Source organism: Alligator sinensis, unplaced genomic scaffold, assembly GCF_000455745.1.
Source record: "Alligator sinensis unplaced genomic scaffold, ASM45574v1 scaffold697_1, whole genome shotgun sequence".
Taxonomy (NCBI): Eukaryota; Metazoa; Chordata; order Crocodylia; family Alligatoridae; genus Alligator; species Alligator sinensis.
The window spans coordinates 720205-732470 of NW_005842426.1; the positions used below are offsets into that span (position 1 = coordinate 720205).

Genomic DNA, 12266 nt, shown 5'->3' on the forward strand with positions numbered 1-12266 from the left:
CATCTAGTAGAACTGGAAGAACATCATTATTGGTATAATGAGCTAAGCACCCAAAAAAATAAAATTTAATTAAAAGATGAGGATGAACTGAGCTAGGATGGAGAGGCCGGCGGATGCGGTGGATAATGAACGACTATGATTTATTGAACAAGGCGGGTGAGGCGGTGCTCCCTTTACATTCAATGGATTCAAGAAGATGAAGCAAAGCAGGCTCTACACACGCACACAGGACGCTTTGGTTACACATCCTCCCAAAGTCCTATGTTAAACCTGATTAACATGACAGGATGAACAGTCAAAACAGAACAGGCTTGCATAGAGGGATCACAATCAGCGTGCAATGTACAGTCAGCCGTCGCGACGCGGGGGAACCTTGCAGCTTGGAGGAAGCGCCCACGGGATGGAGCAACTCCTATGGCACGGCTCACCCCTCCATGCACCAGGCTGGAAGTTGACCCCGGCAGGGCTACATTAGACCCCCGGTATTTCCTGGAAGGGTCGGCTGTATTGCAGTGCACGGGTACAGTCGGAGACACGCGGAGGAGTCTACTTATAGTGAACACTGATACAGTGAAAACTCGCCTTTAGCGTGAAGTAGAAAATACGAGTGAGCTGGCTGGTTGTGCCAACGTGCCTTGCTGGATTAACCTGAACTGGGCGTTGTATGGTAGTGAACAGGAACACCTTGAAAGCCAGGGCAGGGCATGAGCAGCTGTGTCCTAGGCCTGTTGGACCATTGCTACAGCCACCCTGAAGGGACCAGAAAGCCACACACCCGGGGTGGTGTCTGCAAAAAATAAACCGATGGCCTGGGGATTAAAAACACCTCTTGTGAGCACCCGGCTGCCCAGTCCTGAACCTCCTGTTAAAGAATAAAACCCATCAGTGCTGCCCATGCATCTCCCTCCGCAGCAGCGACATTCAGAGAGAGCAAGAGCCGTTGCATGCTGGATGCCCTGGGGAGCTTGCAGCTCTGGGCAAAGCGGGGCCCGTCCCTGGCAACTCTGCTTGGAGAGAGCCAGCGGCACGCAGGGCCCACGGACCAAAGCAGAATGCGGCCCCGCATCTAATCTGGGCCGTCCTCTGCAATACTTCAGCACAGCCACAGCTGCGCTGGCTCTGCCGGCGCCCGGGGGGATGCACCGCACGAGGAGGTGGCCCTTCTTGCGAGCTAGTGATCTGCAACCCTCGATTCGGCTGCCTGCAAGGTAGCCTTCGCTACGCATTGAACCCTTAATAAAATATTAACACAAGTAACAGCAGCAGCAACACGCATGTCCATCAGACGAACGCCCCGTGCTGTAACCGCTGGTCTTGTTTGGCACAAAACAAAATTCACCAAGGTCTCAGCCGGTAAAAAAAAAAAAAAAGTCATTTGCTTTTTCCTATGAAAAGTGAAGGATATACCCGAATCCGGTGCCAAGAGGCAGGAAAGCGGCAATGGAAAAAATACTGTAGTACGAGGTCCTTTGAGAGCACTAAGCAAGCAAACAGCAGCATCTGCCGCTTCTTCCTTCCCCAGGAGAGAAATCCAGCGATAAAAAAAGAACCGAGCCATTAAAAACAGACCCCCCACCCCGCCCCGAAAGTCCTTTAAAAGTCATGAGGTTAAACCCACAGGCCCCATCTCCTGCTGACATCCTTGGTTCCCTCTGCTCCCGGCAGCTGTGCAGCCCGTGGATCAAGACAGCAGATCCGATGCGTTTCCCAGCGAGGCGACTTGGACCGAATGGTGGAAGGAAACGGAGGACCCCTGGGTTTAAGGCACAGTTCCTCCCTCGGAGAACGCTGGGACTGCCGTGCTTTGGCCGGGAGATGGAGAGAGCATCGCGGTGCGAGCCCTGCGAATAGCAGTCGTGGGCAGCACGGGGGATGCAGGTTGGCGATGGGCTTCTTGCTCGTGGAGCGGAGGTGGGAACCAAAAGTCATTGGCTTTTTCGAAGGGGGCACTGGCTGGCACGCTTCAATCCTGAGCAAGCCGCAAGCCAAGCGGCTCCGGCTGGGTGAGAGAAAAGGGCATCCGGTGGCTTTCCAGGAGCACACTGCTCTGGGTGCATCTTTTTTAAATCCTTTAAAAATTAATAATAATAAAAAAACCCTAAACTTGCACACTAGGATCCCTAATGCTGGTGCTCACGTTGCCTCTGGCATCTGTGTTGTCTGCTCTGTCGGCACCACAGAGCCAGGATGCTGAGTCCCGCAGCAAAGGAAAGCCTTGCCCCTCCGTGAAATCAGGACCTACCCAACTCCTATGGACGTCAGCGGGAGCAGGGCCGGGTCCTCGGACCTCAGGCAGCCCCGACTCGCACTGGAAGGAGGAGGAAGGTGGGAAGGACTTTGGCACTTGACATTGAGCCCACGTGAAGACAGCTTTGGGCATGGACACGCTGAGTGGGGCAGGCAAAATGCGGTGTAGACCAGGCCAAAGCCCGCTGGAGGCCGTCGGGACTTGCCCACGTGCTGGAGCACCCAGCTCTACGTTGTATTTTCTCATATATCATACTTTCCCCACCCAAGAAATCAGGCTCCCTCCAAAACTGGGCTGCGTGCATTAAGCAGGGAAGCTGATTTTCTGTCCCAGGGTTGGAAGCACCCTGATTAGATCCTGCTCCACAGTGCAGCAGGTGTGGCATTACTATTTGGACAACTGAGGAAGTCAATGGAGTTGATGGCCCGTTGTTCTCCACTCGACAGATGTTATTAATGACCATTACTTCCTTTTTAATGTTCTCGATGTTCCACGGATCAAGATAACCATTCCCGGGGCAATTTTGCTGTCTGCTACCTGCTCCCGGTTTAAATCACAGCCTCTTTAGTTCAGACTTATTAGCTCTTTTCAGGAATCATAGATCCATGCATGGAGACCGGTCTTCAACAGCAGCTAGAGATTCAGCCTTAGTTAAGCTGGAAAAGGAGGGTGGATCAGCCAAAGATGAGGCTCTGCCCTTGCTCTAGGCAGCTATAACTCCTGGAAAAATCTTTTTCTCTTCATTCTGCCTTTCAAAAACAAGGCATGTGTATTATATCCGGGGGTGCGTTGTATGCAAGGAAGTATAGTCATTTGGGTCTTTGCCTCTGAGCAGCCTGAGTCCCTCCAAGCCTTTCCTAAATCGGGATGAGATCAAGTTCCAGCATCAATTGAGGCACGGGACACAACTTCCCCCTGTCCTGGTCCATCTCACAGCCGGACGGATTATGCACGGAAACAAAAAGGCAGCAGAAATGGCCTTTCCAGAAGTAAAACTATTGCCTGTTCCACGAAGTAGAAAAATAAACATTTATAACACACTCCTTGCAAAGGACGCTGGCATGCTGGCCCAAAGGCTCAAATTAAAACGGACTGTGTGTCTTGGGATTCCTCCCCTCGCCCCTGTAAAATAACACGGATGCTGCTGGATGGACAGATCTGGGGAAATTCAAGAGGATGAAGCCAGGGCAGTAAAACTGAGCCATGGGCTGGGGGGATCTCCTGAGAAAAAGAAAACAAGAAAGAGCTCATATACTTCAGAGTCCCTTCAGAGAGGCGGGCAGGGGGGGGCTGCCCTGGAGGCACGCATCCGCGACTCCCTTGCACGCGGGATACCGACAATGCAGAAACCCCCACGGTGTGATGCTACAACGAGGGGACGAGTTACGTTTTCTCGTGAGCTAGCAGGTGGGGACACCCAAGCGGAGGCAAAGACAGCCTGTAGCTCTCCCGTATCTATCAGCTACCCTGAATTCATTCAGCTTTTTCCCTGGGGAAGGTGCGGCCTGGGGGGCAAGGTGCAACGGAAGAGCCATAATTACGCCTTTCCCCATGGCCTAGCTAGGGGCATAGGGAAGCCAGCTTTGCAGAGCTCCTGTGGGCTGCACCCCTCAGGCAGGCGAGCGGGAGGATGTGGGGAGTGAATTGAGCCTAGACTCTGCTTCCTTGATGTGCCCAGTTACCCTGGCCGTCGGGCAGTGCCGCTGGCAGGGGTTCGGTGCAGAGCGCCCCTGCCTTGGACCGTAACACCAGGACCCTCCTCCTCCAGCTGCCTGCAATGGCTGGGCTGCCCGTAAGACCCCGAAGGCTGGCCAGGGTCCGAAGCAGCGCCGAGTACCTCTGCTCCAGCTTCGGAGGGATGTTGTCGCTGCCACGGCCCATTCAAAACAGTCCTTTTGAAGGCGCTGCATTTGAAAGCCTGTCCAAACCTATGCCAATCCTGCAGTGGGTCCAAAAGAAGACTTCGCCCACCGAAACCCCAAGCTTTCTGCTCACTGAAAAACCACTGGTGAAAACACAAGTGCCAGGGAAGGTGTGTAAGGAGAGGAGGCAGGAAAGCACACTCCTTTCGGGGGCTTCATAGACAGGGGGAAAAGCAAGTCTTGATAAGGAAGGTGTCTTTACGGGTGCCTTAGATCTACACAAGACACGTCTAACCCCGGCAAGAAAAGCCATCAGTATCTCTTGGGAGTCTTTCAGAGATGGGGTATCTCTCCGGACACGTGTTTGAGTCCAGCTGGGCTCGTGTTCTAGCGAGAACGAACAACTGCCCCTGTGATGGGTGACAAAGACTGGCCCGCTCTGTGCAGGGGTCAGAGTAGATGATCACCTTCATAGCTACAAAGGTGCCACCTTTCCGGCTCTGCCGCTCACTCCTGCACCCAGAAATGGGGAGGCCCTTCAGTGCAATGTGCATGAGGCTTATAGATACCACCTCATACACAGGCATTGCTCTTGGACCTGATACGATGTTGTGCGCTTCACCCAAACAGAGCTTAGGGCATCCAGAAGCAAGAGCAGAGCCGGGACCTTAAACATAAAACAGGGGTCTCCCCAAAAGGCTCAAGCCCAAGCTTCCTGGTGGTGCATTTCCAAAAACCTGCTCTCCTTCCTGCCAATGCACATGGACAATTTCACTTGCTTTCTATAGGTTTGGCCTGGGCTTCTCACGCATGCACATGGACAATTTCACTTGCTTTATAGAGGACTGGCCTGGGCTTCTTACACAGGGCAGAGAGAGGTGATCGCTGCTTCTTAGAAGAGAAAGCTAAAGGTCATCTTTGCCTTGCACACATATCGAAAGGGCTCCTATGTGGTGGCGTTGCTGCATTGTCGTAACCCACCTTGCACCTGGGATCTTTTCCCCAGCTGCATTCGTCTCAGAAAGAGAGACCTGCAAGAGCAGCAGCTTCATGCAACGAGGGACATGAGAGACTCTGGAGAGCTAGCAGATCGGCTAGCTGAGCACAGCACGAACCGCCGGTCCATGGGGTAGCGACTACATTGTGCTGCGGTGCTGCAGCTGGGAGCCTGGCAGGGAGAGACGCGAGATACTAATGTGATGACACGTGAGACGGAGGGATCCTGGGGACAGAGCTCTAGGGCAGCCTCCTGGGACTCCAGCCATGCTTGCTGCGGAAGGAAACCGGTACCAATGCGAAGTCTCGCTCGTCACTGCCTGTGATGGGGACCTGCAAAACAAACAGAGCAGCCGGTCACTCGGGGGCAAAGCAAGGAGCGCTCGAATGACGGCCACCCGCCGGGCCCAGGGGGATGCTTCCTGGAGCCGGCGTGTGCACAACCGCCGAAGCTGGAACACACTTTATTGGGGGCAGTGAATGGGTACAGAAAGACAAAACTGGGTCCATGGCAGGGGCTTCCCTTCCTCTGCATCCCAGACTGGCATCGGCGGTCACATACTCACCAGCCCCGATGTGACTAGATCATGCGGCAAGCAGCTAGGCGACTAGAAGAGTCGCCAGCATTTTCCTGCACCAAGTGTCTCAGGGGCTGTGCATTCCCACACCCTCCCTGCACCAGCTCCCATCAGATGGGTACCGTCCTTGGGGCTGCTTATTCGTGCCAAGTCACCTATGCCAAGCTGAGTGCAGAAGCAGCTGCTGCAACCTCCCCTACCTTTATGAGACTGCTCGGGTTTGCAAAGCTGATGCCCGGTGCTGGGTTGGCTTGGGAAACAAGCCTGGTCCAAGTCCTCCAGGGGAGGTGGGGGCCTGCCAAGCAGGGAGAGAAAGAAATATCAGGTCAAAGGGCTGGGCATGACAAGCATGTCGGCGTCCTTTGCAAGGAGCATGTTATAAATGTTTTATTTCTATACTGCATGGAACAGGCTATAGTTTGACTTCTGGAAAGGGGCTAAAAGCAGCCCACAGAGTATCTGGGAGCCAGAGTTTGCCAGGTGTGGACTGGGCTGTGGAGCCCAGCTTTTGCTCTTCACTGTCTCCTTGGAAGAGGCTTGGGCAAAACTTCTGGGCAGAGAGATCCCGTCACCATCCCTCAGACTCTAAATGTGGCACCAAAAAAAGCCGATGGGATAAAATTCAAGAACCGATTTTTGATTTCTGGGGTGTATTTTTTATCGAATCTGTTCGCTGAATTGTCGTTCTAAACACTTGCCGGTGAACAAGACGTTTCACTTCAGAAGTTGGATGAAAAACAAACCAGACAGAAATCTTCCCATGAAAAAAATCAGCTTTTTGGAGTCTGAACCTTGCAATACCAATGGTTTCCCCTGACTGCGGCCAGCTCAGCCTTCTTAATGAGTCTTGATCAGACTCCCGGCACCAATGGGGCGAGAGCCACCAAACTCATCTCCAAACTGGCCTTTCCATCTGTGAGGGATCAGGGCATAGCATGGCTGGAGAGCGCAGACAAGCAGTGCGATACCCTCCGATGCAAAGCATTCAGGACTTGTAGACAGAGTATGAGCAGGGGGCAAATGAAGGAGGTGCTAGCGCACACGTGCCTCAGTTTACCAGCTCTTGGATGACTGCTGGACTTAGTCATTTGCAAGCAGTGACCCCGACCTTGGGAGATGTTTGGCCCCTCAAGGCTGCTCTAACAACACCAGCTCACAGAACCAGAGTCGTAGAGAAGTGGGGCTGGAAGGGAGCTCCAGAGGTCACATCTGGAGCAGGATCATCATCAATGACATCACTATGAGGTAATGTGTCCCGGGTTCATTTAAGCAAGCGCTGCACGTTGCTGCACACCTTGCATGGCCTTGCACCCACCTCGATGCTCCCCAGTCTGGTCCTACAGCGGCTAAAGTTTCTCTGTAAAGATCCAGAGTGAGCTCAAGCCTCTGTGTACATCCAACCAGGAGACCCAGCTACAAACACCTGTCTGGTCACCGCGGCTCAGCCCAGACGATGCTGGCCACGGGCTGCGGGCTACATGTGCCTTAGCCGACGCGGCGGATGGGCTGGTAGGCTCCAGGTGGAGTCCGGACTCCCGGGCTTCATGCATGTGCTCCGTGGGGGCGCTTCAAAGGGTTTTTCACCCTGCTCCCCTGACTCCGCGTTGAGCTTACCGTGCAGTCTTGTACCTCTGGGCTTCGTGGCCTTCTCTCGATCTTGGCCGCACAGATTCACTGGGATCCTGTTGAGAGGAAGAAGAGAGGGAGCCGGTCACTGGAGCGGCCCAGCATAAATACTCTTCCCTTTGCAGCCACTCTATGCTACTGCAAGAGACGCGACCCTGGACTGGTGGGCTGAGCATTTCTCATACTCGTACCACCTTTCTGGCTGAAATCTAAGTTGTGCACTAACCTCGGTGCACAGAAATTCAGTAGAGATGTGCAGCCGAGGTCTCCAGCACCCATCCCCAGGCTCCCTGCACCAAACCCCCTTACCTGTAAACCTGGGCAGGTTGTCCCAGCTGCCAGGCCTAGCAGAGGACACCATCCAAAACTGTAAGCACTTTGCAGACAGGATTTCTGTCTGGCAGCTTGTGATACTATGTGATTTGCCACCTATCTTGGGCCATCGATCCCAGAACAGGGATGTTTGCTATGTGATGCCATCCTGCAACCCCTACACTGATGGGGGAAAGCTTCTGCCCGCTCTCAGCAAGGGTTGGTTTCTGCACAGACCGAATGCAGTTGTGCCTTCCCTCCTGCCTAGCATGACTGCAGCCCCTCTTTGTTGCTGCAACCCCCTCTTTCCAAACCACTTAGGCTATAACTTCTTAGGAGCTGTGTCACTGCAGGCACGACACCATTGCTGCACATCCCCAGCCATCTGCCTGCAAACTGGCTCAGGAATGCAGCAGACGCAGCGCACGGCTCGTGGAGGTCCAGTTCAGTGGCAGCGAACAGGGAGGCCAGACTAACCCCTGGCTCTGCAGACCCCCTGGGTCACACTGCGATATGCTCGAAGAATCGATGAGCTTAGGCATTAACCAGCTCCTGACACCCCCCGTGCCCCTTCTGCTCATGCGGTGGAAAGGGCAGAGTCCCCATCTCACAGCACAGTGGCCAGAAGAGCTTTGTGGCTGGTGCTGATGCCAAGAAGGGCCATGAATCTCTGCAGGAGCCTGGTGACACCCTGCAGGATCTCCTCAGGGCCCCGGGACCCGATCCTAAACGAGGTGCTTGGGTTTGCACTCAGGGAGAGCTCAGCAAGCTGCTAACTCATGCTTGGCAGCTTTCAGGATCAGGTCCTTTATTTCGCCCCTACCTACATCTCCCTATTTCACCCCTCTGGATCCAGGCCTCTGCAGCCCCTCGAGCAATCAGGACATAGCAGTCCTAACAATGCTCCTTTCATCTCTGCGTGCCTCAGTTTCCCCACCTGGGAGAGGGGCGGTGATGATACCTTCTTAGCAGGCAGGGGCGATTGCAGGTTGAACCTACCTTCCAGTCTTGGTCCTGCCTCTTCTTCTCGTAAGAGGGTTTCTCTCTCTCCCTTGATTTCCTGTAGACTTTCTTCTTCTCCTCAGCCATTAGCAGACGGGCAATTTCCTAGCGGGGAAAAGACATTGCAGCCTGTCTCCGAGAGCATCTGGGCTATTGCAGGTCAAAGGCACACCCTTCCCACTGCAGCAATCAGAGAGCCTGGGCTCGAGACTGCGATGCACGTGTCACTGGGAGCCCATTCGTTGCCATCAAATGGCTGCAGAAGGACATAGATGCAAAGCCCACGGGTTTGGAGGTTTCCCCCTACACCGCACTACCTCACCCATCTCCTTGGTCTTCTAACAGCTAGATTTAGCTGGGAACAGAGCCAGGCACCGCCCATGGCCAAGCCTCTGGTTTCTTTTAACTTTACTGACATACAGCTGTTGTCCACAGCTGGCAACAGAAGAAGCAGCCTATGGGAAAGCCACCTCCTTCCAGCAGCTGGCTTGCAACAGACTGCTCTGAGGCCTTGGAGAGAGCAAAAAGACTTGAAAGCAAACTGGACAGGTCTCTGTATTGCATTTGCAAGGCAGGGGAGTGGCATGGTGCGGGCCCCAGAGGGGGAGGGCGAAGGGTTAAACAGGTCTCCCACACTGGTTCTCCAAGGCTCGCCCCTCTAAGCATTCAAACCTTTACCTTACTCACCTCATCTTGGGCTACTTGAGCTGCCCTCTGATCCACCCGGTTGGCCTGGAAAGAAGGAAAGTTACATTTGAGAGGTCTACATTCAATCCCACAGCGGCACAAAACTTGCTGAAAGGACTGGCATGTGCAACTTTTGACGAATCCCTCAATGCAAGAGCAATGTCCTGTGACCAAAGAGCAAGCACAGCACCGTATTCAGCAGAGGTGACCTGGACAACAACGCTGACACTTCTTTGGCCTCCGCGCTGTATAAAGTATCTGAACAGACTTTGCAGGAAGAAGCATTTCTGAACACGAAGGTAAGCGAAAACCAGGATAAGCTGCACCGTGGCTGTATAGCGCATCAAGCTAACTTAACGCCTCTCCTGGATGAGACAAGCATCTATTTAGATAAAGGAACTTAATCAGTGTAGGTTTGAACCAGGGGTTTGAGATACGAGCCTCTGGGGAAATTCAGACTCAGGGTGAAGATAACGATTCATCATCTGCTCTCAGTGGCAGCAGACGACAGAAGGAGCAATGGGCTCAAGTTGCAGCAAGGGAAGTTGAGGTTGGATATTAGGAAAAACTTTCTCACTAGGAGGGCAGTAAAAGACTGAAACAGGTTACCTAGAGGGGTTGTGGACTCTGCATCCTTGGAGGTTTTCAAGACCCAGACAAAGCCTTGGCTGGGATGATGTGGTTGGGGCTGGTCCTGCTTGGAGCAGGGGGCTGGATTAGATGTGACCTCCTGAAGTCCCTTCAACCTTCATTTTCTATGATTTGATGACTGCGTCTACACATGCACACCCTTAATGCACCTTAAAAATGGTGATTTTAGGCTATTTGCACTTGTTTGATTTAAGTGCATCTAGTCCAGCCCCTTGCTTAAATTTTAGCAGGGATTGGACTAGATATGACCTCCTGAGGTCCCTTCCAGCCCTAATAAATGATATCAGTTGGTCTAATAAAAGATATCAGATTCACCCAAAGAACCTTGTCTTCCAGCCCCTGTTGTCTATGATCCTATATACTGGAACCACTGCAGAGATGGGCTCCTAAGATAATTAGGGGAATGGAGTATCTATGTTGGGAAAGAAGAAAATAAAAGACTGTCTCTACCTGCCAAAAAGAAAGCTAAGATGGCTAAGACTACCCTTCCTCTACCATTACCTCAAATACATCTCGGGGGGTCAGAGCCACGGGGAGAAGTACTGTTTAATTAAAGGATGCTGATGCTGCAAGAGCAAATGGGTATAAAGTGGGCCAGGAATACACATAGGAGGGGAATGAGAAGCAGGTTCTTAGCTGTCAGGAGTGAAACAGGCTCCTAAACCAAGTCGTAGGAGCAAGGACCCTCATAGGTGTAAAGATGGACCCTGGGGATGCCCCGGCAGACACCGCAGGGCTGACCCTGGAGCTGTCAGCGTGTTTTGGGAATTGCATTTGGAGGAGGGGCTGAAAGGACACGAGGTCCCCGGGGGCTGCCCACAGGTGTGGGAGCAGTGTGGTGGCCTCAATGGTCTTGACCCTGCTGAGGGTATGGCAGGGCCCGGTGCAGAGGTGATACTAGAGAAACTGGTCTCAAAGAGACGTGTGGTTCCTTGGTGAGAAAGGGGGGTTGCACCTGGAAGAGATTTGGACCATGGCGTGATGGGTCGTTACATCTCAGGTCCTGGAGAGAAGTACAAAGATCTTTCAAAGACGGCCTTTAGTTTCTAGACCAACCTTTTCAGACTCAAGGCACCCCTCGTTTAGCTTGAGGCCTCCCTGGGAAGCTGGCTTTTACTTGTCCTACTTTTTTTTGACTACGGAAACACAGCAGAGCAAGTCTTCTGTTGCAAAAAACTCAGCCGGCCCGCAGCAGGGCAGATGTTTGTGATGCTCTGCATTGCTATGGGAGATCTCTGGGTTTATCTGGTGCACCGCGTCTGCACACCGAGCAGTACCAGCATTGCGTGGCAGGCTTGAAAGGATCTCAAGGCACCCCAAGTAGCCTCATCTTCCCAGCTGAGAATCGCTGCTCTTGACCCTAGCAAAGCCAATGGCTTAAGTACATAAGGAAGGCAGGCTGGGCTGGGTACGCTGCCCGTGCCCATTTGTCCCCTCCTTGCAACTAATAGTGTGAACACATTGAGAGCTCCAAGCTATTTATACTGCACTGAATTAACCCCGTGCGGCAGGGTTCCTCCAGGGGATCTTCCCAAGCCCTCAAAGCATCACTCAGACCCTTTTTTTCCACTTGTTTTTAAAATCCTCTGTTGCTCCAGCTTGTTTTCTCAGCTCTTCCCATCCCACCCGTGCCCGGGTCCCTTCCCCATGACTGCAAGCCTGCCCCACTGCTTGCAGCTGCCCAGCTTGTTGCATGGGTCTCATCGGCTCCCCTGCTGATCCTGTCTCATCCCTCTCCCTTTGGATGACCCGCTGTCGATGCTGCCAGATGTTCTGCGCAATAAGCTCTGCAGAATACAGCTGCATTTACTGAGCATGCTCTGTGACCCCATTGCAGGTGACGATTCAAACACAGCAGACAGTTTGGAGCCCAGCTACCTGCAACGGGCTCTGGGCAGAAACCACTGCTGGTTAATAACCACCCCCAGCTCTGCTCGTACCGTCAGCTCCTACCGTCTCGACTTACCAGGAGTTCCTCTTCTTGCAGCTTCCTCGCGATCTCGGCATCGTACAGCTCCTGTTCCCTGGGATCCAGCCGGGGCTTGTCGTAGGTTGCCTGTTTCGTCCCTCTCGGCTTCATTCCTATATGAGAGGAGGGGGGGAAAAAAACCCATCAGCCTCCTCTTTGGCCAAATGCTTTGGGAAGGAAACCCCCATCCTCTTCCGAGCGTGCAGACCCTCCACCCGCTGCAGAAGATGCTCTGTCCCGAGTGGGCTGGAGATCTGCTGCAGGAAAGGCAGATATTGCGAACGCTGTATAAAGCCATGAGGACCCTGTGAGATGTCTGGCACTTTCTGATTCAG

General features: G+C 53.2%; 1 protein-coding gene across 1 annotated transcript in view; it reads right to left on the minus strand.

The window, feature by feature from the left end:
* Positions 1-123: 123 nt before the first annotated feature.
* The window catches only part of CCDC50 (coiled-coil domain containing 50), a 49415-nt gene continuing 37272 nt past the window's right edge, over positions 124-12266 (minus strand). Inside the window, exons 7-12 of the mRNA XM_014522964.1 lie at positions 11929-12044; positions 9312-9356; positions 8622-8729; positions 7299-7366; positions 5885-5979; positions 124-5439 (exon numbers count right to left, since the gene is read on the minus strand). Of these exons, the coding sequence (XP_014378450.1) occupies positions 5420-5439; positions 5885-5979; positions 7299-7366; positions 8622-8729; positions 9312-9356; positions 11929-12044 (452 nt within the window). The 3' untranslated portion in view covers positions 124-5419. The remainder of the gene's footprint in view (positions 5440-5884; positions 5980-7298; positions 7367-8621; positions 8730-9311; positions 9357-11928; positions 12045-12266) is intronic.